The following is a 26,835-nucleotide window of genomic DNA, read 5'->3' as shown; positions in this document are numbered from 1 at the left end:
ATTTTAGTTCATTAAACACTACATCTTTGTTGATGATGCACTTCTTGTGTCCAAGTTCCAAACACCATAGCTTGTATCCCTTCACTTCTAGTGGATAGTCTATAAGATACACTTCAAAGCATGATAACCAACTAATATCAGATCGCATACAACATTGATGTTATGCTAATAGTCTTTTAATGGGATACCTTTGTTAGATCTTCATATATTAGCATGTTGTGATAAATGCTTCTTGAATTATTTTTCATTTTAAGAGTGGGTGGTAGATGGTGAGGGGTAGGGTCCAAAAATAATATGGTACTCAAAGTCCACTATAATAATGTATGCACTAGATTCATCTAGTAGCCATAAAAAAATGATGTTTCATGGACCACTTGTTAAGTTCATTCACGCTAGAAGCCATCCCAATTTAGATGGTAAGATAAATTGAATAATTTTTTTTATAAATTAGAGGATTAAATTAAATCTAAAATAAATTAGTGGATTAAATTGAATAAAAAATTAATTTAACCTAATTCTTATATCAATTTGTTATTTGTGGATTCTATTTAAGCAATTCTACTAAAAACGAAAAAACAATGAAATTAAAAAAGCTCAAACATGTGTTGAAATTTAATAGAAACACCTAATATAAAAATAAACATTTCAAATCGAAATATAAGTTAGATCCAATAGGCAACTGATTAAAAAAATAAAAATATTTGTTTTATTTTGAAAGCCAAATTTTCTTTTATAAAAAAATTAGGAACTACAAATATTGTAATAATAATAGTAATAATGTAGAGAAGTACATTTGATAAGCTTCAAAATATTATACAGTACATGATCGTTTAGTTATTTTTCTCCACTCTCTAAATTCACATCCTTCTTTTTGGTGTTACATTTTGTTCGCTAATTCTTTTTATGAAGACATTAAGCTCTCTAACATAACAATACCTTCAGAAATGAAAGCACCCCAAAAACAGCAATTTGAATTATTGTCCTATGCCTGGTAATAAGCTTCTTGTTTGAGAGATCACTTGGTGTAATTATGGGAAAATATTGGTAGAAGGGGAAAACTGAAAACCATTGGTATGAGAGATCACTTGTGCCAAAATCTTCGGTCATCAAATTCCTTTCAATCAGAGGCACAGGAGGAAACTTCTAGAGGGAGTAAAGGAATTGGAGTATTTAGGTAGTTATAGCTTACTATCAAATCCTTTCATAACCTTATTGTTGAATTGAAGGACCAATTTATACTTATGCTCAAATTTAATAATGATACACGTTGACGTTGTTCAATACTCATATGCCTACTATCCTTCTCAATAAACCACAACTCACGTCAGTAGAGACATAATAAGACTTGCTTTTGAGTTTCAAATATCCTCTTAACTTTAATATTTTGACAAGTAGTTTAGTAAATAGTAAGAACTTTTATGAATGACAAAGCAGAAAGGAGGAAGAGTGCAGAGTGGATATCTCTTCTGTCATCTTTACCTAGATGCTTTGGACATACATTTATTAAAAGGGAAAATTCTACACAAACGATCTATTTTATACATATCAAAGATTCACCTTCTGTGTCATTAAATTCTTGCATAGTATTATTCACTTGTAAGATCCAAGTTAAGTCCATACATTTTATACATAACGCATCTTCATTTCCCCACCTTTGAGAAACAATAATTAAAATGTAAATATTACATTACAAATTAATGTGGCAATTAAGAAGAAGCTTAAGAATGCTAAAAGAGTCCAAAAGGTTCAGGCAGGGACTCAAATCCATTGTCAAAGATGGGTCCTTGATCACATTTATCATCAACACTACGCAGCCAGTTTGTGTTGTTTAAGTCTTCTTTAAGCAACAGTGAATCATAACGATAACTCTCGTACACATCCAATACTTCACTCAATTTTCCCAAGTATTGCTTTTGCCTTTCATCTATCTCTCTTCCATTTTTCATATTATTATTATTATTATTTCTTCTTTGGAGGCTTCCGCTAATATTGTTCATTGACACTGGAACACTCAAACCTCGACTGTGGTGTGTCTTGGGAGTTGAAGTTCGAATGCTCTGAGGATAGAGTTTGGCGTTTGGAACTGAACGAAGAGTTCCTGAGCTGTTCCTCACATCCTGCTCCAAGGCACATAGATGTTAAGATCAAAGTAAGAGAAAACTAGTAGAATTCATATATAGAACCATTAGGAGAATGATTAATCATTGTATAACATTTGGGGTGTGTTAGCATTAACTTCTAAATAACCAAGCTCTTACGATGCACTTCAACTTTTATCCTCTTTTTGGAGAAGCTAAATGGAGAAAGCTTGTATAAAAGTTGAAGTGTACAATTTGATTTTAACTTATGAGAAAAACTTAATTCATTTTATCTTCTCATTTTCTTCTTCCACAAGTACTTACTAAGATTTTTATCCAAACAGAACCTTAAACCATGATTAGTCCTGGCACCATAAAGTAATGTGTGGGATTATGAACAAAATTTGGAATTGTCAATTGTGATACAACATAGTAAACAATTGAGGTGTAAATTCTAATTGTAGAAATGGACCTACCATGTGTCTAATAGCCATATCCAATGATTTCTTTGAGATGGTCCTTCCCAGTCCACTGTTTTCTGAGGCAGTAGTTGAACACTTAACAGATCTCCTAGCAACTACCTCAGAGGCATCAGCAGCATTGGTATGGCCGCGGCCTTTTCCTGTGTACTCTGACAGTCTCCCCCTATTGGCAATAGGAGATGGCTGTCTCCTTGACATGCTAACTGGGGCTTGCATTTCTGAGTTTGGCTTCGAAGGAAGAGTAACAACAGCGCGCGGACGAGACCTGCCTGCAGAGACAGGTCTATCAGAAGGCAATGTTGTTCTGAGGTTTGATGGTGTTTCAAGGGGGAAATCAGGAGGGACAACTGGCAGGGGACACAGCGAATGGCGACGAGTGGGGGTAGAGGGTCGCGAAGGTGAAGTGGCAGACTGGGATGGCCTTGAGCCTTGTGATGTTCTAGTTTTGTTGATGTCAATTGATGATGAGTTGGTTGGACTTGGAATTGAGCGTGGTAGTAGTACTCTGGGGGGTGTTGGTGTTGATGTTGATGTCGTGCGAGAGGTTGGAGTGGAAGGCCTTGCTGCAGACGGAGAGCGAGTTATGGGGGAGGATGGCCTTGTGTTAAGGATGGAGGAGGATCTGTTTGGACTGCGAGTCACTGAACCACTTCTTGATGGTCTAGAGTGATTGTTGTTCTCGGATTGTGAGACTGAAAGCTGAAAGATATATATGGAAATAAGAATTTATACATAACAGCATCTAACTGACTTATTCTAGTGTGTCCATAAAATACTTGAATACCAATTTGTGTTTCAAAGCTATAGAACAAAGTGGATATAAAATTCAGAAGGGCCAGCTTAATTCATTTCACTTTCTTATTTTTACCTCCTATAAATGCTTATTGAAAAGTTTATCCAATCAAGTCTCAAGTAATTACCACAAATGATGCATAGTCTTCTTTTGAGTGATTGAGTATGCTTGAATTCAATTTTGGTGAGTTGAAAACAAACATATGATGATTAGCACATAGGAGTGCAGTTGAAGTAACTCAAAGGGACCGGTGCATTGTCATAGGCATGTAAAGAAGAGGCACTAATTAAATAATAAACATAACATAAAAGAGAAGCTTGAACCCCCAAAAGCCAACCCTTCTTCAGTTAAGGTTGGTCATTGCAATCACTTGCAAAGCTTAAGATGAGGTTGATCTTATTAATTAAGCACTAACAAAACTATGAGCATCAGTATGGTTATGCCTACGGAATAAGAATTTATTACAGGAGCATACCCTTGAGACATTAGTGTTTGACATTAATCTACCCAGATTGCTTCTTGGAGGCACCAAAGTTGGTTGGGATTCACCTTCAGATGATGGCAAATGAGGGGTCCCCGGAGGAGTAAGGAGCCTAGAGCACACAATGCCAATAGTTACAAATCGAGTAGAGAAGATTTAACAAATGCATGTGCCAACATTGGGAAGATGGTACTATTTATAAATAAATAGAACTATTTAAAGTTGAGGAAATATGAAGCCAACCACTGAAAAAATGTATGAGTTTACATGAAAAGTGCTGTAAATTGTATATATTGTGTTAGTTTCTTTTACTGATGCAGGTAGCAAGGTACAGGGCACTTGGGAATCAAGCTTTGAGAAAAAAAAGAGTTTTTTGTCTGCTTTTGATTATCGGTCTATGACATTAACTTGCAACTCACAATAATCTGAGTCTAACATGAAACTTCATGAGAATATGATTTTAGTTGGTCGGTCCTCTCTTATTAAATGTTTTGTAGGCCAATTTAAGGAAGAACAATGGCATTGGTATTAATCTTGTACAATGATAATATAGCCCAAACCTTGTTTACAAATTACCCACAGAAATGAAAATTATGTAGTGGAGAAAAACTAGCACGGACTAATATGATAAAAGTCACAGAGAAATGCAATGTTACCAATCATAGTCATGCTTTCCTCCTTCCGTGGATGACAATAGATCATCAATCCCACTTGTGGCCAGTTTTGCTGATTCAAACGAGAGTTTCCCTATCCAGAAATAACAGTAGTGATGATGAGCATATCTAGCTAGCAATATATAATCAATGGAAGAGAATGTTGAGTGAATGAGCATAGCTAGCTAGCAATATATAATAAGGTAAGGAGTTAGTTAGGACCATGGGAAGAATTAATTGTGTGGGAGATGGGATTGATGTTGGCAAAGCCATTGAAGCTGTGACCTCTGCGGTGATGATGCTGATTCACATTCACATTCCTGCTGTTCATGATGCCAACAACAACTCAACGCTGTTATTTGCATTCATCCCTTCAAGGCCAACTCACATGTGGTGTTGTTATATTAGTGTATGAGAACATGAGCTATGATGAGTTCAGGTGCTTTAATTTGGATTAATTTGAGTGGGAGAATGAGAATGCATTGCAGTGTTGTAGGTGGCAAGCAAGCAAAACCATTCACTTGTTTGTACGTCAACACACAAACACAAACCGAGAGTGTCGGGGGTTCAATTCAGTAGATGCTCTAGCTTCATTGTTTGTTTCATGACATTCTTCATTCTACCTCACTGCTTGTCCTTCACGTTTAGTTTCTCTTTTCTATTGACTGGTGTCAGAATGTGTTCAATTATACCAACAATTCATTGGTTACTAGACACAATTTCCTTAAACAATCTCTTGGTTTAAGTCTTATAAATAAATAAAAAATAATTAAATTTTTTTTTACAAAAAATAGTCTGTCAAATTTCGATCGAGATTAGTAATAAGCTATGAAACACGGACACTTCAATCCCTTGTCGTGTCCAGTGTCCGACACGCGTCCGTGTCATCCGTGTTGGTGCTTCATAGGTAATAAGCAAGAGTATTTAAAAAAAAAAACATAATGTGCTCAATTATAAATCATGGACATTCCCATGCGGCAACTTCCTACTGGCCCACGTGTCCACTTCTTTGATTCATCCTTTTCACTTCATCTATTTATGATAACTTTGAAATTGAGACAAACAAATTGGGGTTTAGATGTGCCCCCATTGCACATGGGATCATATCATGAACGGGTTGTTTTTGGAGTTTGTTTTGGCCCTTGTGCTTGTGGGTTACTATGGTGATTGATTGCTCAAGAATCATCGTGTTCCAGTAGCCCCCCTCCATGCCTACGCAATTTTACAAATGGAGAAAGAAAATAAATAAAAAAAACTACTAGTAACAAGAACACTTTTTAACATGTTTTATATCATTGGATAATTTTTTTTTTAAAAAAAAGAGATTCATTAAATAAAAAATAAATTTAAAAATATTTATGTTTCTAATAATTTTTAACATTAATAATTAAAAAGTGTCATGTGGCCTTACGATGCATAATGTGACCTCATTATACATGATTCCACTTGTGCTGCTGTGCATGTGATCATTTAGATTACCTTTTTCCAACAATACTTGGAGAGCGGACTCTTTAAGTCTAGTCTTTGGTTATGTGAAGTGAAGGTAATAAAGCGTGAGAAGAGGAGACTTTTAACCTACTTCCAAGGCATTGTGTTATTATCATTATTTGGGGTTATGTCAATTCCTTAAGATTGGCTATTAATTGATTACCCAACCTTAAGCTCCTCTCAACCACTCCAAGATTATTACATGATGCTCATAAAATTGGTTTTAGTTAGACAAACAAAAAATTACTTTAATGATTATTCATTCAAGAAACAGGTTAAGCACGTGTTTAAACCAATTTATATTTTGAGATTAAAAGTGTTTTGATAATTTTTTAAAGGTTAAAAAAGCATTTTTTTTTTTAAAATAAAACTTGTAAATAAACTTGAACTGAGGAATCAAATGATGCTACTTCCTTTTTTTTAATAATATTTAGGTTATATTTGAATTAATAAAAAAAATTAACATAATGTGATATGATTAATTAATAATCATGTCCCTTAAATGTGTACTTAGGAATTCAATCATCAAGTTTATGTTTATGAAATAATATTGCTTGGGAGGAGTCAATTCTTTAATGAATATCAATCTATAGTGTCGTGAGACAATAACTATTGCCGGAAAGCAAATTTCGATAGGACTCCGGTGTAATCTGATATTCGATTTATGTCTTCCAAGGGTTTCAGAGAAGCATGTTTGAACCCATGCACTTTGAGGTCAAAACATGTTAGAGCCTCACAATCAATGCCACGAAGAACTCTACAAGAGGTTTGATAGGGGGAAATTTTTTTTCTTAGGAATTATAGGTTGAAAAACTTAATTTTTCTGTATTTGGTATCAATTTTTAAAAAGTAACATGATGTTTCCCAAATATGTGTTAATTAGTTTTTCACAAAAAAAAAAATTCATGAAAGAGATGGTATCTTACTTAATTGTGTAAATTTTTTTAAAATATCATTTTACTCTATTAAAATATTACGTAAGTCTTTGATTTTTAAAAAATTTATTATAAGATTTTAATGATCAATCAAATAAATTTTGTTCATTCTAAAAAAATAGATTCTTATAATTCATGATTCCTAATAATCATGATTTTGTAGTCTTTCACAAAATATAAATATTGAGAAGTGGAGAAATGTTAGTGGTATCTCAAGTCTCATTTTATTGTTCTCTATGTAGTGCAAAGGAAATCAGTCTGTTGGCAAGGGTTTAAGAGTATCTTTTATTGCCAAGAAAACAAAACTAACGGGTATGAATAATGACTAATAAGGTCATTATATTAAAGTATCATTTTTTTTTAAATGCAAAGCAGTATATTATATATATGGTACCAGTAGTACCCAAATATCTCATGTACAAAAAGGATCTCTGGTTAAAGACCATTTGATTAAAGTATCGTTACATCAAATATGCCAACGGTAAACAAAAGAAATAATTAGCACTTACATACCGTTATTTCCATATTCTCTAACTCCTGACTAGTGACCAGGAAATAATCCAGGTCACCCAAAAAAAACACCAAAAGATAGAGTGTAACACATTTCATTTCATCAGCTATGTAAAGAAAACACATTTCATCAGTATCACCTATTTTTAATATTGATCTTTATTTAATTTATGATTTGTTTACTTTGGTGATGGTGGATTGAGAGAGAAAATACTAGACAGAAAGGAAACGTCTATACTTGCATTTGTTCCATTGTTTGGCAAGTGACAACAATAGACAAAGAAGGATAGAAGCATGTAGTATGGGTACCACTGTATTTTACGTTCCGTCCAAATGTGAACAAAAGATAGAAAGAATGAGTTGTTTTTTGGTACAAATGACAAAAAATACTCTTATTTATATTATATTTCAATTTTTTAAAATCATGATATTTACGTCATTTTATACACACTTGTTTTTACTGGGAAACATATTTTGAATTGTTAGAAGCACTAATTTTCAAATGGATGGCTGAGATGTCAAATTAGGTTCAGCAAAAAACAAAGCCTCTTGTAATCCAAGCGTGGACTCCAACATCCCACACCCACCTCTCATTACGCAAACCAAACCTATAACAAAAAAACCCAACCTACAAAGCATATGTGCTCTTTCACCATATGTACCCTTCTTCATGTAAACTATTTGCTTTATCAAATGTAGAACTCACATGTATTTTGCAAATGTTCAACATCTCAAAGCCCAGGGAAAATGAAGCTTGTGGAAGAGATTTGTGAGTTGTGGCAATCATAAGAGTGTGTTTGGTTTAAAAGATAGAAATAATAAGGATGAAAATAAAATAGAAATTTTTAAATTAAAATAAAGTGTAAAATTTATGGATAAAAAAAATACAAAATTTCTCTTCAATATTATTTCTCATTTTTACCTAACACGTACACCATAAGTGAGGATTGTCGTTTCTCAATAGTTTAACATGTGATAGTGAAGGTGCTATTCTAACCATTTCATTTTAAAATTAAAGTCTCACATTCTTTAATTTTAGATCTGTTAAAGAATTTATATGTTACTTTATGTTTCAAATAGAAACAAGTTAGTTTTAGACATTAGCCATGATGAGGCATGCATGATGTTGGGTTAAGTTGGCTTGGTATAATGTAAATTTGTCTAATTTCCATGTATATGATATTAAGTATCACGGTTTTTTTTTTTTTACTTTTGTGTTATTTATTTTTTGAAAATCAGATTTTAAATATTTTTTTGGTGTATACCATCAAATTTTAAATTTAAATTAAGGTAACATTTTTTTTTATTAATATGGTATGTTAAACTTTAAATTTAGAAAATTCAAATTTAGATTAAGTAAGGTTATAATATTAAAATCTAATTTATATAAAATAAGATATATATATATATATATATATCTTTAATTTGATATAATGTGTTCAAATTGAAAATTTAAATCAAATTAAATTTAAGTAATGGTGTTGATATTGGAAGGAATGAAAATTATAAATATAAAATAAATCATATAATCAATATAAAAAATTCAAGTGAAAAAAAGAAAATAACTCTAAAATGATCTTATTTAAAAAAACTATCATATAATTAAAAATTTAATTAGACCAAAATTCCACCAAGTTAGTTAATTGTCAAATTAGTTTAAATAATATATATATATATATATATATATATATAGAGAGAGAGAGAGAGAGAGAGAGAGAGAGAGAGAGAGAGAGAGGACGACTTACGAAATAACAAAATGGGAATCACAACGTTTGAAAGTTCAAGTTCCGTTTAAAATTAAAAGTGATCATCTATGGAATAAATTAATTCTATATCCACATAGTGGCCTCTTACTAAGTCTTTGCCTATGTTAATTGTTAAGTGACCCATGAATTATATAAGTTAAATTGTAATTTTCTACTCTTTAATTTTCTAAATTTATAATTTTAGTTTCTTTAATTTTTAATTATAACATTTATTTCCTCTAATTTTATAAAGTATTAATTTTAGTCTCTAATAAATTATTAAATAATAACTGTATTTAGAAATTAAATTAATTATAAATTAAATAAAAATTATTAATCATTAAAAACTTTCATAAAAAACTATTAATCCTAACGTATGGAGTTGTGTGCGGTAGTAGAGATGAAAGAAATATTGGAAAAGAAGAGGAGGAGATCAATATTGTTGTGAAGAATTAAAATTATTAATAATGTTTTAATAATTATTAATTTTAATTAATTTATAATTAACTTAACAGTTAATTGTAATTATTTGTTAATAATATTATTTAATAATAATCTATCAGATAATCAAAATCATTAATTTCTAAAATTAAGGGGACCAAATGTTATAATTAAAAATTATGAAACCAAAATCATGAATTTAAAAAATTAGGGGATCAAAATTATAATTTAGGTAATTATATATATATTGCACCATTTATTGTAATGAAATTTCGTATTTAATTTTATAATATATTTACTTTAACTAATACAGTATTTTTTATTTTAAATATGTAATCTTTAAAAAACAATAAGAGGTCAAAATTTATAAAAAAATAAATATATAATCACATAAAAAATATTTTTTCCTAGAATATTTTATATATATATATATATATATATATATATATATATATATATATATATATATATATATATATATATATAATATGTCTTTTATTTCATTATATATGCTATTTAACAACTAATTAGTTTAATAAGTTAACAACTTTAAGCTTTTAACTAAAAATAACTTATTAACCTATATTTAAATATATTAATTAATATTTTAATTATTGCTTGGCCATTATGGTTACAAAACCTGAAAATTCAAAATTATTTTTAGTATGTGTTTAGGTAATAATGTGTTTAACTAAGTGTTTAGTCAATGCACTCTATCATATAAAAAATTATACTATAAATTTTACATAAAATTTATAAAAGAAAATTAACTTGTAATTAATAAATTGTATCATGAAACTTATTAAAATAAAACATTTATAAAATTACTTTCATAAATTGAAATAATTCTTGTATGAAATACCCATAAACCGACGTTCTGCTTACTTTTGCCCTTTATTTCTACGGTTGCTTACTTTTGACCTTATAGTGTAATATGCTCACACCTCATATAAAAGAAGAATTGGCTCCAAGAAGATCGTGCAACACAGCATGTAGAAATGTCAAACACTTCCTTTCTTAGGAACTTCTTAGGTGTCTTATCCCTCTATATATATATTCTCCACCCTCATTGGCATAGAGTGAATCCGTTGCCCACTATCAATATAAATCTCGACCATTTTATTTTAAACCAATGTCAAAGCTCCCAAATAGAGCACTAATATTCCAATATCGAGTTTAGTTGGATGTTGAAGAGGACACACAAAAGAAGAAAAGGACTTTTTGTATTTATTTATTAAAACCTATTTGGGATATACGCATGACATATGATTTGGTCATGATTCACAATATCTCTTGTCAATAATCTTTAACACATGAAAATTCATTTGTATTGGCTGATCAAGATAAAACAAACAGTCAACACTAGCTTATTTTCTTTCGATTTTTTTATGTTAGTCAACTATTATTCTTATGCAGAGTTTAATTTCCATAGAATTTTCTAGAGGTATTAATAACACAGAAATGTGTTAGATGTCCGGTTACTAACACAGTTAATTATATATATATCATATTATTTGTATGGATTATTTATCGACTTTGTTGATTAATAATTTTTATTGAAGAATTTTTCTTTTTTTAATTATATTTTTTATATATATAAAACTTAAATTTAAGATTTTATTTAAGAGAATAAATCTAGCTAATATCATTTAAATCAACAGGTAAAGGAATGACATACAAAAACTTGAACAACAAAATTCAAATTTATTTCTTATAAGATATGAATTCAATCATCTAGCTACGTACCTTGGGTGTATGAGATGATGATTGATCAGACAAGAGAGGAGGGAAAGAGGCAGGATCGGTTAGAATTGCATGATGCATTCCCATGTGGCTTCTGACGCTATATCCACTCTAGGCACAATCCTCAATAACAATAACCTTGGAACACATTCCATTCCTCAACGGTGGTGGGTCCTAGGAACCCAACACTGCATGTTCACCTCTCACATTTTTCCTTTGGGTCTCCACCATACTCAACATTATTTTTGCTCTCTGACGCCAACCCCACCCAATCAACATTCCATATTGCAATTTAAACGTCATTTATGGAAACATAAATTAGTGAACTTATTGCATATGCAATGCATGCATAGTTCCTTTTCCTAGCTATGTATCCTCTCTCTATAAATAGCCAAGCTAGGTTTATATTTGGTATCAAACTGGGAATAACGTGCTATCGTCAACCATCCTTTGCAATTGCAAGAATCTTTATTAGTTTTTTTTCTTCCATCAGTGTCTCCTTTAGCTGAGTGCTACTTTTAAAGCAGGTGCGGCTAATATTTCGCCAGGCACATCCATTCTATTTTCAGCTCTGTTTAGTTTTTTTTAGTTCCTATTCAAGCAATTAACATTACATTATCTATTGCTTTCTTCTTCTCTTCTCTTGAATTAATCTTGATAGTTGCCAACTTGAAGTTGAAGGATAGATGGGTACGCATAAATTTTATTTTGTCATGTTCCAAAAAAAGCAGTTTATGATTTTACTAATTAAAGAATTAATAAATTGAAAATTTATATTAGAACATACAGCACAATAAATTTTCTATTTTTAATATTTTTTGTTTTAATTATTTAACTGTTATCGTAAGAGCAATGCTTGTTACTTGTCAGCATAACTATATTGGCATGGGTGTGTAAACTGTAAAGCATAATATTAATGAATATATATATATATATATATATATATATATATATAACGAGTAAACTATATGTGATTATATTAGACAGAAAAGAAAACCATAAATTTTATCACATATAATGATAAGTCGTCTTATAATTAATTATAATGAGTCCTTATTTAGTAAAATTTATATGCAGAAATTGAAAACAGTAGTTAGAAACACTTAAAAATAATTCTTTTAATTGTTTGTGTGTAATTTTTCAATGGTAGGATAAGATATTTACCTTATTCTATATGTGTGTCATCTAATTAATTTTTGTAAATGATAATCGATCATTTCTTATTTTATCTATATTTCCATAAAAACTTCTCATTCCAAATATATATAAAAAAAAAGTAAATTTGAAGATTGTATAAATTTCTTTGATGTAATATGCGTGATTGATGATTTGAAGTTCTTCCAATTAAAATACTTAGAAAAATAGTACATTGGACAGACACACGTACGTTTAGCGATGCGACATATATACCACCCATAAATTCGTGGGTATAGTTTCATCATCTAAAGTCCAAACTTTATTTTTATAACCTTACCCCGTCTAATTAACAAATAATATATTTTACCGTACTATTATTTTTTTTTCCATGTAAAGTAAAAGATGTTGTTCCTTGCACTTGTCCTACGTATACAACCCCAAATTTGGGGTCATTGCATCTATAAGACAATATGCAATATGCATGCATTACCTTGCACTTCTCCCCTTCACTTAATATTGGAATACTGACACCTCTGTTCAATAGCTAGTGAAATTCCCCGTCCCCAACATCAAAGAATCTATTTTTATTTCTTCAAAGGTATGATAATGCTTGGTGACTTGACATGGCATATATTCTCTTTCTGAAAAATAATGTCATACATAAAAATTTATTTATGTAAGTAAAACTCATACTTATTGTATTAAGAAAAAAATATTATAAAACAATTAGTGTGATTTATGTAATATTAAAAAAATATTAAATACTTTGGATCTAACATTCACAACGTGATGAACTAAAGTTTGAATCTCAACTGAGAGAGAGACTCATGTTTAATGTCTCATCATATTTTGAACATGCTTACCTTCAAAGGAGGAAATACATGAGGAATATATATATATATATATATATATATATATATATATATATATATATATATATTGAATGCAAGATTATAAATAATTAATAGAAACAAGATATATAGTCATGTGGTTTCAATTAGCAAGAAACTTTAAAAATTGAATAATAAATTATTATGTGCTACTATAAAAGTCAGTTGTAGTTTGGTGAAGCCATTAATTATCAAAATAATATATCTTCTCTGGCCATTATTGATGTTTTTATTTTGGTATAGGTACAAATTAAGAAGGAAGAAGCACGCGTGAGGGTGAATGGCGCAAAGAGTACTAGTAGGAGAGATGTTGGTGTTGGTGTTATTGTTGTTGGCACCAAAGACAAAGGCAAAGGCAATGAGCATAACAAGAGGTCAAAACAATAAAAGCAGCAGGGGCAAAGAGTCCTCTGGTTCTAGTGATGAGGGGGGTGCAATTAGCTTTTGTTTGAGTTGGAGATTGGCAGTGGAGGCAAACAATGTGGTTGCATGGCCAACAGTTCCACCTCAGTGTTCCCGATATGTTGAGACTTACATGATCAATGGCCAGTATGACCGGGACTTGGATTTGATTGTGGAGGAAATCTTGGCTTATGTCAACCAAACTTTTCTCCTTGGGGATGCCATGGATGCTTGGATTTTGGATGTTGATGACACTTGCATCTCCAACATCTATTATTACAAAGGCAAGAAATATGGGTATGCATGCATATATTAACTTGTGTGTGTGTGTGTGTGTTTTCTCTTAGTCTTAGACCTCTAATCTAACATCTATTATTACAAAGGAAAAATTTTGTTTGTAGTAAATAAAAATTCTATGTGCAGGTGTGATCCGTATGACCCATTTGCCTTTAGGACGTGGGCCATGAAAGGAGGGTGCCCTGCAATTCCTTCCGTACTAAGGTTGTTTAACATATTAGTAAATAAAGGATTCAAAGTATTTTTACTCACCGGAAGAGATGAAGAGACCCTTGGTCAAGTTACCCGGAACAACTTGCACAATCAAGGATTCATTGGCTATGAACGTCTTATTTTGAGGTATGTGGGCATTGTTGAGTGTTCTATTCTACCTCTCTTCTTTCATATATTCTTTTTTATTAGTTAAAATTAACTTAGATCTCATTAATTAATTTGAGAAAGAGATTGAACAAATGGGAGAATGAAACTCAAATATTTACCAATACCAACTTGAATTTTACTTCTATTAAATTAATGCATCAAACAAAATCTAAAATACATATTCACTGACTTAATGGCTCTTTTAATTTCTCAAATATAATAGGAACTGATTATCAAATGTAAGGCTTATTCCATAAAATAAAAATAAAAATTACTAGCTATATTAAAATGACTTCTCTTTTAATCCGTCTGTGGATATGAAAATTTAACCATTGAAGAGTGAAGGCATATTAAAACTAATAGAACTATCTGGATCAAATTTGCAGGAGTTCAGCATATAAAGGGAAAAGTGCAATGAAATACAAATCCGATGTACGAAAGCAGTTACAAGACCAAGGTTACAGGATATGGGGGAATGTGGGAGACCAGTGGAGTGATATTCAGGGAGACTATTTAGGGAACCGTACTTTCAAGCTACCTAATCCCATGTACTTTGTTCCCTAATCTAATTATGGTTTACATGTATTATGAACTTGTGGCAAATTAAAATAGCCAACATTCAAATGTATTAATTTGGCATCAATAATTTACTTTTGGGTGCTGCTACCAAGTTTATACAATATGATGAGAGGGATATTAGTAAGGTAAAAACACTCCAGACATACACTATAAGTCTATAATTAAGCAAATACACACATAATTAAGTTCTTAGAAGGTCTTTAAAGAAGTTTAAAACATTTAGTGACGGCTAATATTAACACGAACATCAGATTTTTGTAATAAACAGGTGAGAACATATGACAAGGAAATTTTGATGATAACTGTCGCCCACAATCTATAATATATATATATATATATATACACGTCTACAGATTGTCTAAATATGTGACAGCATCAATTCCAAGCCTTGCCATCACAAATACTAATACGATCAATCCCAAAATTATCCAAAATAGATCCTAATTAATGCAATGGATAGCACTATTAATCCAGTGTCAACAGTCGCTCCTTCTAATGAACCAACCAAATAGGAATGCAATTGGTTATACCAGTTATGAACTTCTCTAAACACTGTTGCTTTAGTTTCAATATGATCTATGGCTTCTGTTATTTGGGAGACCTTGTGCCAATTTTAAGCATGTTTTCTTTTCTTTTCTGGAACATGGAAGTTTGAAACGCTTCCTTACTTTCTCAATAGTCAATTCCCTCCCCTGCCTGGAGAGAGTAATGCTAAATGCTGACCCTTTTTCTTGAAACAAAAATGAAAGAAATAAAAGAAACCGTCTGTCATTAGATCACTCTGCATGTTAGTAAATCTAACAGTCTATATTCATGGGAAGGAAAGGAAAGGAAAGAGTTAATTAGGCAGAGACAAGGAGAAACCATTAGGGGAGTTGGAAATTATGAGGAATCTGTTGGGAAGAATCATGAGAAGAAGCCATGATAATAGAATTGATTTTGTTGTGATCAACAGCAATATAAAGGAAGGTGGAAGGAAGGCGAAAGGGTATCCAGAATCTATTATCCTTTTTGGTATGTGCTCAAGGCAAGTCTGACATGCATGGGAGTCTCTGCTGATGAATTCTTTCTTGTTTTTGATTCTATTGTTCAAGTTCTAGTTAACTACTCATCATGGAACTTTCTTTGTTTATAAGGATCACCCCTCTGTAGGGATTGTTAATAAATAACAGCAGAAATTTTATCCCAGCTCTACCACTATCCTTATGCTTGGTGAACTTGTATATTCCCTCTCCGTGTCTCTCGTGTAAAAATTTCTATTTGGCTCAAACTATACGACGTTGCTTTCTGTGGGATGAGCTTTTCGATTGTTCTTGGGTAATATCAATTTGTGTAAACAAGGGAAAATTGCAGCCGTTAGTCTGAGTGATGTAGCTTGATAAATGTATGAGGCTAGTCCAGGCCATTCTATTATTTTTAACATGGATGTTATTGGCTGCATTAATTTTGTACAAAAGCAAATTAGATCTAATTATAGATGATATACCTTGGGTGACAGCAACTCCGAAATATACTAGCACTCCTTCAACTAATTAATTGGTAAAATCTTGAATGATGTTCATAAGCCTGAAACTTGAGAAATTTCCACGTTAATGACCTCTTTCTGTTAGTGTTCTCTATCATAGACAAACTCTATAAGGGTTCAGTCATTAATAGAAACTGATGATAATTGAACAATGAAAACTTGATCTTTATGTTCAAGCCAACTTGGGTGTTGTGTATGTTAACAGATGAACTGAAGTGGGAGATGCTTGTGTTGTATGTGGCGACTACTTCGGAATAATAATATTTGGGAATGCTAAAGGGTTATGGATGTAACATGCTCATAAATAAAGAGAGACTTATCCCATGGTGTCTCAAATTAGATTGTTCTTTATAGATAATATTTGTGATTTATATGTATAAAAAAGATTTAATTATGTTTAAATTGTTTGGAGAATTCACTTTTTGCTTGATTTTCATCATGTTTAGAATTATTTTTTTTGTTCAAACATTGAGTTATATAAATTTTATGAATATGAATGTAATAGAACATGTTTTATGTATGGAATTATTAAAAAATTGTATCTCAAAATCGAAAACCTAACTAATTCAAAAGGATAACATTGACCCAAATTTGAGAGATAAAAAATTAAAATAAATATTTTAAATTATAAAAAACCAAAACGAATTTAGTTTAAAAATAAGGAATCAAAAGTATATTTTAGCTTATATCCCTCGATACTTAATTTTTTTTTCCGTTGTCACCAATGAGCTATCATTCTTAACAAACAACAAGCTTTAACATATGATCAAGTTGTCCCGAGTTCAATTGATCCCTGAAGTACTAGTATAGAACTAAGTATTTGGAATTTTTAAACTTCAAATAATTTTTTTGAAATATATTCGATTATTTGGTGCTCTTACACATTTTTATTTTTTTTACAAACGTGCTCTTTTTTTTATCGGCAAAATAACTATGTATTATATTAATTAGTAGGTATAAGTTATACCCAATCATTCAGATACAGTTTTACAAGCGTGCTCTTATACTTTAAGGGCTTTAAATTTTGAAATTTGGAATAGAATAATCAATTACCACAATCATTGAAAATAATAATCAAATAACTTACAAATAGCTAGAAATAAAAAATTGCTATCATGTCAACTAGATGAATGAGAATTCTTTCCAATAATCAATTATTCTTAACAAAAGGCTAAAATATGAATTGAATAATTGATGGCAACGACGATCAATTATAGACAAATAACTAATTATTATAACCAATAACTGATTATTTAATGTGGGCTAAGAGCTTGATGTTCTTTATTTGCCCAAGTTAATAATTGATTGTTTGTTAGGACTATAAGTTTGAAAAAAAAGTTAAGGTCTAATATTTTACAATCAGTTAATTAAATCTCAATTTTAAGTGAAGATCAAAGTTCTAAAAGTTAATTTAACAAGGTGTATGGTTTAGTTGATTAAATAGTGAGTTATTATAAATTCGTACTTGAGTTTGACTTTTATGGAGAAGAAAGGTCATAAAAGCTAATTTATATTAAACAAAATTGTGAAAGAAAGAATGGGATAAAGGTACAAGATAGAGAGGCAGTGGAAAAATCCAAGCATATAGCCAATTATTTAGTGACTTAGAAAAATGAAGGATAAATAAAAGAGGTAAGTATAGTCTTTTCTTCAAGTTAGGTACGCTCCATTATAATAGTAGTTAAGCAAATTGTACTTTCTTTTTTTTTTTTCTTCAAAGAATAATTGGGAGAAAAATATATTTAAAGATCAAAGGGAGATATAAGAGATTGGCAGATATGTATTTTCAGTGTAAAATTTCTTTATATTGATATGTAATAAAGTTTAAACAATTTTTCATGTTATTATTTTCATTAAAGTACAGTTTAGATTAAAAAAATCTAATAAGACGAGTTTTTTTTTTTTTTTTTTTTTGCGGACTAATAAGAAGAGTTATTCCAATGTTCTTGCTCTCTTTTTTTGTGTCTCTATTCATGTTTCTTTCTCTCTGTTAACATCTTCTTTACGTTTCTCCAATTCTAATGTAGCATCTATTAATCGCTAGGGGAGTAGGACGAAAAAGAGTGACTAGGAAAAAAAAACTATGAGTCTGGATTTTGAGACGATGGAGCATAAAAGGGTTGTAAAAAAAATAGGAGTTGGAATTTTGAGATAATATTTAAAATAAATTTAATTAAACTGGTATGGTTAAACGAGTAAATTTTATTTGATATTAAACCACCAAATCTATGGATCAACTATAATAAAATTGCTTTAATTTAGTTAGTGGTCTTAAGTTCAAATTCTGACATAAATACTTTTAGAGAAAAAAATACACCGTTAATAATGATCCTATAAGACATAAATACTTAGAGAAAAAAGTACACCGTTAATAATGATCCTATAAGACACATGTAGAATTATTTCTCCTAAAGAATATCTATGGTTTATAAAAAAAGATTTATTTGATGTTAATATAAAAAGATTTCATATTGATATACTATTGTCTCAAAAGGTAAAAAGTAAAAAAAAAATACTTTTCTGTTTTGTTTTTACAAAATTAAAGTTACCTTGAGCCTAAGTAACGATTTCTCGCATGAATTGTATGCAAGAATATTTATAAGGGAAAAATAAATCTAAACATTGTTATAGTGAATCAAAATGAGATATATGTTTTGAATATAAGAGAATTCAAGACTTAAATAAATATTGTAGAGTACTAGAGTTATCTCATTAGCTCATTTTAAGATTTTAAGAAAAAGAGAAATGTAAAAAAAAATGGGAACAAAAAATATGTGAATATAAAAAGGATGTGCTTGCTTGGAGAAAAAATAAGGCAAACATTTAGCGAAAAACCTAGGGATTTGTTTGATTTCAGGATGCTTGTCTTTTTTTTTAGTATTTGGAAATTATAAAAATGTCACCATATTATTATTCTGGTTTATGATTTTAAAGATTTTGTATAAAAAATGAAAAATAACAAAAAATCATGTTTTTATTGTCTTTTGTAGAAATATTCAAAATAAAAATAATAATATATAATATTTTTGTAATTATTAATAAAAAAATAAATAAAAACATAAAAGGTTTTCAAACTAATAAGTTTGTAAGGATAAAATAAGTTTTTTGTTGAAGTATATGAGCCAATATATATAGTTCAATTCGCTCCAAAATGAGTATGCATGACTCGGTTCAGTTGCATAACACCAAGTCATATAATATTGTGATAATAGCCATAAAATCAAACAAGGCAAGATAAATTGAGTACGTAGCCAATGCATTTATTGGTTTCTTGAGTACAAGCTAAGTCGAAAATAAGTTCCCTAAGGCTTAGAAGAAGGGAGAATGCAGATAGATAGAAATTAAGTTGAAGGAAAATACTAGTAAATAATATAGCGAGATTTTGTTGATCAAGAAATGAAATACATGGGATTAGGGAGCTTGAATGTACGATTGCCCAAACACTCTCCTTGAAGATCACTCCACTGGTCTCCCACATTTCCCCGTATCCTGTACCCTTCTCCTTCTATCTCCTTCCGAATTGCTGACTTGTATCTCACTGCACTTTGTCCTTTGTACTGAGCACTCCTACAAAAACCAAACAATATAAATCGTTAACTTTTTTTAAATTTGTGTGTATACAATAGTGGCAACAAAATTTAATAAATTAAAGATTTTGTACAAATCAATTATTCAAATATTTCATCATTAAGCTGATCTTAATAGATTCTATTTGTTAACTTTACCTCATGATTAATCAACCTTTGCATAATTGACCCAAGACCCCTGAAGATTACAAGTCTTCGTTAACCAATATTAAGAGCTGGTTAAGCGAGGACTTTCCATCAAAAGTGAATGGTGTGTTTGGCGCTTTTAGTTGTCTCGCACAGCATATATACTAGATAGAAATAGACCAAAAGTAAATAAAGAGGAAGCTTTCGAAATCTTTCTTTATTGATTTTGCATGCACGGACGTTCACTAGGACAATACGGACGCAGTCCAATTTATGCATTGTCAGCATGGCGGTGTAGACTTTGTAATACAACCATGAGTTTATAAAGTTATAGTATATAGTTGACCAAGTCTATTGCCCTTTTTTCTTCATTCAAACGTTACCTTGAACTAATACCTTTTTTTATAATTAATTAGTATTATTTACTAATATGTCTTTCGGTAGTTAGTTAATAGTATTTGACTCTCATAATTTACTTTCCACCATTGGTTATTTTAGAAGTAAGTGCTACAATCAGTTAACCTAAGAATCAACCTTAAACATTGATTAAGGGACAAACTTTTATTTAGTAAATACATAATCCTATCTTATCTTAAATTAGAGTAATGATACATATATATTCACATTTTTTAAACATCTAACTAACATTGTAATTTCTCTTTATTTATGTTACATCATAATATTTATATTTTTTTATATTTTCTCTCTAGGTGTAAAATAATATATTAGATCTCTATGAATACTTTTTCCTTAAATTATACTACTAATTATAATAAATAGCGGACACCAGTCTCATCCCTAAATGCATGATAGAGAATTAGTGGGTGAAAATTGCACGCGCACTCGAACACAGATATTAATTTTAGTATATTTATATTGTTTTCTGTCCTAATGACATGCCAAGCACTTTGATATAACATTTTTGGTGTCATCAAAAGTATCGTTTAGTACATTAACCACTTATAAAAATTAAATTTATTTATTTGCCGGAGAAAAGCTGTTTTTCAAAACTCAAATTCGCATTCTTATTTTAAGGAAGCAAGTATTCGTTGCATGATGTGATATGTAACATATACTAATGAAAGTCATTCAATATAAATAGAATCTCGTGCCATTGGAAAAATTGGACGTAGAAATGAACGATTTGTGCACATTTTCCATGTCCTTTTTCTTTCTCATGACAATATCCATGCCACTGGCCGTCAAACAGCAGAAAATGAAGACAAGGCAAATTAAATGGCAATGCTTCGGACAAATTAAGGACTTTGTCAACTCACTTTATAAGATTTTATGTCGTTTCCTTTACAACTGTATATGCAGATAAATAGATACCTAATTCCACCGGCCGTTTTATTAGTTGCCGACTTAATTATATGAGAATGAAAATTAAAAATTGTTTTCCACAATTAATAAAATTGGAAATGGTTGCATATATGGTTGTAATGTGGAGTATTCGTCGAAAAAAGTTTGACTGAAGAACATGTTAAATAATGAGTGGATAGAGACGAAACTCATAGTATAGTAGAACAGGAGTCCTTCTAGGAAGTTACGCTTACGCAAGGTCAACAAATAATTGGAATCCGCATCATACCATCAATTACGCCTTCTGTTTTATCCTATCCTATGCTCTCTCTTCGTATAGATTAGAGGCCATACCATTTTTAATACAATAAAATAAGAATATATATATTTATTAATTTCTTAGTTAATACTAGTGACCGAGGACGTACATTAATTACATAATTTGATACACATCATGTTATCATCTCCATCCAAAGGTAGATGAAATAAATTACTAAAATGTTCTACTATGTTATCTTAGCATTTCAATTTCCATAGATGCTCTTTTGTCTTAAGTAGTGAGTTATATATATATAAGATTAAAGATATTAATTTGCATGAATTTACCTGAGAATAAGACGTTGGTAGCCGATGAATCCCTGGTTACGCAAGTTGTTAGTGGTGATTTGAGCGAGAGTTGCTTGGTCTCTACCAGTAAGCAAGAACACTTTGAATCCTTTCTTTATCAAGGCGTTAAACAGTTCTAGCACGGCAGGATTTGCGGGACACTTTCCCTTCATAATCCATGCCTTGAATATCGCTGAGTCAAATGGGTCGCACCTGCGCGCGCACATCATCATCATATATATGTATGCCATGTATTTAATTGATTATATAGAAAACAATGAATGAACATAATGACATTTAGTTTACCCGAATCGCCTTCCTTTGTAATAATCAATGTTGGAGATGCAAGTGTCATCAACATCCAAAATCCAGGCATCCATGCCGTCGGCAGCAAGAGGAATCTCATGGGCATAGGACAAGATATGTTGGACGACGAGGTTAAGGTCAAGCTGGTATTGTCCACCAGACATGTAGTTCTGAAGGTGGTTGTAGCAGTTGTCTGGAACAATCCTCCATGGACGCGCATTGTTTGCTTCAACCGTTAGCCTCCAACTCCGACCATAGCTCTCTGACTCATCATCTGGTTTTTCAATTTTCTTCTCATGACCCTTTTGGTTCATGAATACTACTTTGGTTAATAAGGCTAACAAATATTCTTGCCCTGCACGATTTTAATCAACAGCAAAATTCGGAGAAGGAAGGAAGCAGGTGGCTAGTTAATTGGCATCAGGATGAATGAGAAGGAGCAGCTCAGTGTGACTTTTAATCCCAAAACTTGTGGGGTCCACAGGAAACTTCATAGAAATTAAAACGAAAAGGTCTTTGCCTTTCCGCTCCTCTATTTCCACGAGGCACCAGGGACGGATTTAGGATTTAATATAGGGGAAGAAAAAAAAGTCAAATATTAAATGTTAAATAAATAAAACGTTTTTTTTATATTATAAAATTCATTAATAATAAAATTTGTATTAAACTTTTCAGTAATCTTTTTCTCAAGGTAGTTAATCAAACAAATTAATTAGAAATTTGTACTAATAAAATAGTTAATTGCTTGGAAATGTAGGGTACGGGTATGTTAATACAATTTTTTTTAAAATATGTATATATAAACAATAGTATTTAATATAAACATGATTATATTTTATAAATGATAAAAAAAAACACAAATAAATATAATTTATAACATAAAAAGAGATTAAAGGCACTACAAAAAATTGCAATACAACAATTGTCCAAATTCTAATAGGCAATAAACTAAAATATTAATGATTGGAAGACTTTATCGTGTGTCGTGACAACCAGAGATGGAGTCCTGTAGGCTCTAAGTGTTGTCAAAGGAGTCATGAAGGAGAAAAAAATGCTAAAAAAGGATTAATGAAAATTCTAATTTTTTAAGACAATAATATTTTTAGTTATAAAACTTGAGTACGAGCTCAATCCATATCTAAATTAAGTATTCATTTTTTTTATAAATATTTTGGGTACGTACCCACAAGTACCCAATGATTATGGGTACTGTGTACGCACACCAATACGTGTATGACAAGATTTTAGGAGTACGTACCCATGCTTCATAGTGTAGTATTCACTTCCATAGCCCTTCCATCATCTCCGCCCTAGATCCACCAAATTCCACGTCACCCTTTCAGCTTCAACATCCACAAGAGATACAAGTTCCAAGGCATATACACCACTGGGAGAAGGAATAAGCTAGAAAAGCTAGAGGGTAGACCAATCAACCATCTCCATGTAGTGAAAAGAATATTTTGCATAAGAGAATCCCTGTCAATGGTTTCACCATTAAATACACAATGATTTTGTGTATTCCATGTACACCACACAACAGATCTCCAAATGACCCTCCATTTAGAAATTTAAGAGTCGGAAGCCAAATTAGAAGGGTCTTGTAAGAAATATATGATCATGTACAAAATTAGAAGGGTCTTGCATAACACACACACACACATTGAGCCACTTAATGATAGTTGGATGTTTCTCTTGAATAAATTTTCCCGCACAGGTAATCTATTGAGAAATAATAGCCTCCAAAGCATATGTAGTGCCTTCCGGGGGGCATCCACCTTCCACAATTGAATGAACAATTCTTCCGCTATACCTCCCATTCTTAGGTCCTGAATAGTGGCATATGCAGATTTAATCGCGAATGAACCATTATTATCAAGCAACTGTAGCCATCCATTAGGTTTATCCTTGACCATATTCAACAGGTTTTTCATCTCACACCTAAAACATCACTTTCCCACACAAAGCAACCCTCACGCCATTTAAAGTCCCAATTCCATCTATCTTCCTCCTAACATCCCAACATCCCAAGTGAATTAATAAATAACCAAGGAAACTTTTCCGCTAAGCTTCTCCTACCCAACCAACAATCTTCTCAAAATCTTGTGCTCCCACACATGCCCACTTCCATTCAAACATGTTATCAAACAACCTATCCTCACAAACCTTCCTAAGATCTTTTTACCACACCGAGGAAGAAGAACAACAATCATCACCAACTAGATCTCGTCACACATCATATTTGGACTTGTTTATTAGAGAGGCACGTGAAGGGAGCTTAATGGGACACTTTGGGGTACAAAAGACATGTGACATCTTGCATGAGCATTTCTATTGGCCTCACATGACGCATGATGTGCATAAGTTTTGTGATAAATGTCTTATTTGCAAGAAAGTTAAATCCAAGTTCATGCCACATGGTTTTGTATACTCCATTATTAGTTCCTGAACATCCTTTGATTAACATTTCAATGAATTTTGTTTTAGTCTTGCCTCGGTCCAAGGGAGGAAATTACTCAATTTTTGGTGGTGGTTGATAGGTTTTCTAAGATGGTTCACTTCATAGCATGCAAGAAGGTAGATGACGCTTATCATGTTGCTTATTTGCTCTTCAAATATGTGGTAATATTACATGGTTTACCTAGGAGTATTGTAAGTGACCGAAATTCTAAATTTCTTAGTCATTTTTGGTGAACCCTGTGGGGTACGATTGAAACTAAATTGTTATTTTTATCTACATGTCATCCCCAAACCAATGGACAAACTGAGTTAGTCAATAGAACTCTTTCTATCCTTCTTAGAGTTGTTATTAAGAAAAATCTTAGGACTTGGCAAGAGTGTTTACCACATGTTGAATTTGCTTATAATAGGATTATACATAGTACTACTGAGATGTCACCATTTGAAATTGTTTACGGTAATAATCCTTTGACTCCTTTAGATTTGTTGCTTTTACCTAACATTTCTTAATTTAAAGATAAAGCAAAATGTGTCAAGAAGTTGCATGAGAAAGTCAAGGTCCAAATTGAGAAGAAAATAGATGGGTATACAAAATATACAAACAAAGAAAGAAAAAATGTAACATTTGAACCAGGTGACTGGATATAGATGCATTTTAGGAAAGAGAGGTTATCCTCACATGTATTGCTTGCTTAGAGTGAGAACAGAAGATAATTATTGGTTAAGACATTTAATAAAAAAATAATAATAATAAAGTTCTTGTAGCTAGTTTTGAGACTTAGATCTCAAGCTTAATTAAGTCTCATTGAACCACTGATGCATTTTAGTTATTTTTACAATGTTGAGATTTTATTTTTCTTTTATTTTCTACCAAGTATATGAGAACTCATTTGTATAAATCGATTGTGAAGTGAATGGAGAACGACTTTTGTTGATTTTATCATTGAAGCGTGAGAATTGTCTCTACTAAGATTCTTCCTTGAATCATTTGATCTTATCAAGAATTGTTCAATTCTTGTAGCGATCCTCAAGAATTATCAAAATCATTGTTTCTGATGCCTATCTTGTTCTTCTTTTCATATTTTTTGTTTCCTTGTTTAATTTTCACAAAGTTAATTCTGTTCAAATTTCTTATTTGCATATTTCTCATTTTACTTAACCTTTTTGGTGTTTTTTGTGCCTAAATTGCATTTCAGAATATTCTCTTTTACCTCGCTTTGGAATCGTTCCAATCCAAGTTCTATAGACTGAAAATGAATAAAAGTTAAAATACGGTTCTAGCTCAATTGGTGTGTGAATTCCATTCTATAATTGATCTGAATCAAGGCAAGGGGGATTCACATCAATCGGTCTCCAAAAAAAGTTCTTTATGTGGATTTTCACCCTATTGGAAGTCCTAAATACTTAAAGGAAAGCTCATGAGTCTACAATTCAACAACTTGGCAAACCTTATGTTTGTATTTGAATCCACTCCAATAGCTCCAAATATAGTCTTGAAGAAGTTCACCCTGAGAAGTCTACAAATTTAAAGCACCTCAACATACTCTTTATTGCAAAAGCATTATCCTCGACACTCTTCCGATGAAAAGCGTATCATTCGCATATTGCAAAAGTTTAACAGCAACATCGTCATTGCCAATATAGAGCTGATCTATCCCTACCACTATGAAGAAACACCTTTGTTGCCATCGCAAATCACCTGTTGCAAAACCCACCACAAACTACACCATCACCAAACCCACCGCAAAAAAATTGCTTCTCGTCCGAATCCATTACAAAAACCAGATCTGATTGCAAAATAAACTCAGACCCGTCGAACCCAGAACAGGTTGAAGGGGTTAATTAAGACCTGTTATCACTTATTAATTCCTTTGTTCGTGGGATTGATATCTAACTTTGTGTCAGGTTCTGA

General features: G+C 31.3%; 3 protein-coding genes across 5 annotated transcripts; 1 reads left to right on the top strand and 2 right to left on the bottom strand.

The window, feature by feature from the left end:
- Positions 1-1,563: 1,563 nt before the first annotated feature.
- On the bottom strand, positions 1,564-5,181 carry LOC114405670 (flocculation protein FLO11-like). Its single transcript, XM_028368117.1, has 5 exons — positions 4,710-5,181; positions 4,491-4,581; positions 3,829-3,946; positions 2,555-3,259; positions 1,564-2,117 (listed from the first exon to the last, which is right to left on the bottom strand). Exons 1-5 carry the CDS (start codon positions 4,816-4,818, stop codon positions 1,728-1,730), a joined length of 1,413 nt encoding a protein of 470 aa, XP_028223918.1. The 5' UTR covers positions 4,819-5,181; the 3' UTR covers positions 1,564-1,727.
- A 6,566-nt stretch (positions 5,182-11,747) lies between these two features.
- Positions 11,748-15,146, top strand: LOC114405668 (acid phosphatase 1-like). 3 transcript variants are annotated; one of them, XM_028368115.1, is made up of 5 exons: positions 11,748-11,876; positions 12,011-12,039; positions 13,620-14,075; positions 14,202-14,414; positions 14,822-15,146. In XM_028368115.1, exons 3-5 carry the CDS (start codon positions 13,657-13,659, stop codon positions 14,997-14,999), a joined length of 810 nt encoding a protein of 269 aa, XP_028223916.1. In that variant the 5' UTR covers positions 11,748-11,876; positions 12,011-12,039; positions 13,620-13,656; the 3' UTR covers positions 15,000-15,146. The 3 variants fall into 3 exon arrangements, with proteins under 3 accessions (XP_028223916.1, XP_028223915.1, XP_028223917.1); XM_028368114.1 differs by lacking the exon at positions 12,011-12,039; XM_028368116.1 differs by lacking the exons at positions 11,748-11,876; positions 12,011-12,039 and adding an exon at positions 12,704-13,084.
- A 4,588-nt stretch (positions 15,147-19,734) lies between these two features.
- LOC114405667 (acid phosphatase 1-like) lies at positions 19,735-22,907 on the bottom strand. The gene is made up of 3 exons (XM_028368113.1): positions 22,467-22,907; positions 22,161-22,373; positions 19,735-20,106 (listed from the first exon to the last, which is right to left on the bottom strand). The coding sequence occupies exons 1-3, from the start codon at positions 22,778-22,780 to the stop codon at positions 19,929-19,931; spliced, it is 705 nt and encodes a 234-aa protein (XP_028223914.1). The 5' UTR covers positions 22,781-22,907; the 3' UTR covers positions 19,735-19,928.
- Between the last annotated feature and the right edge of the window lie 3,928 nt (positions 22,908-26,835).

This window comes from Glycine soja, chromosome 3 (genome assembly GCF_004193775.1).
Source record: "Glycine soja cultivar W05 chromosome 3, ASM419377v2, whole genome shotgun sequence".
In the NCBI taxonomy this organism is placed as follows: Eukaryota; Viridiplantae; Streptophyta; class Magnoliopsida; order Fabales; family Fabaceae; genus Glycine; species Glycine soja.
The sequence above is the reverse complement of the archived record's forward strand: the minus strand, read 5'-3'. Positions and strand labels throughout refer to the sequence as shown.

Coding starts and splice junctions, on each gene's coding strand:
- LOC114405670 (XM_028368117.1), bottom strand. CDS start 4,818: ATGAACAGCAGGAATGTGAATGTGAATCAGCATCATCACCGCAGAGGT. Junction 4,582..4,709: donor CACAATTAATTCTTCCCATG/GTCCTAACTAAC, acceptor ATTTCTGGATAG/GGAAACTCTCGTTTGAATCA. Junction 2,118..2,554: donor ATATGGCTATTAGACACATG/GTAGGTCCATTT, acceptor GCCTTGGAGCAG/GATGTGAGGAACAGCTCAGG.
- LOC114405668 (XM_028368114.1), top strand. CDS start 13,657: ATGGCGCAAAGAGTACTAGTAGGAGAGATGTTGGTGTTGGTGTTATTG. Junction 14,076..14,201: donor TACAAAGGCAAGAAATATGG/GTATGCATGCAT, acceptor TTCTATGTGCAG/GTGTGATCCGTATGACCCAT. Junction 14,415..14,821: donor TATGAACGTCTTATTTTGAG/GTATGTGGGCAT, acceptor TCAAATTTGCAG/GAGTTCAGCATATAAAGGGA.
- LOC114405667 (XM_028368113.1), bottom strand. CDS start 22,780: ATGAACCAAAAGGGTCATGAGAAGAAAATTGAAAAACCAGATGATGAG. Junction 22,374..22,466: donor TACAAAGGAAGGCGATTCGG/GTAAACTAAATG, acceptor GTGCGCGCGCAG/GTGCGACCCATTTGACTCAG. Junction 20,107..22,160: donor TACCAACGTCTTATTCTCAG/GTAAATTCATGC, acceptor TGGTTTTTGTAG/GAGTGCTCAGTACAAAGGAC.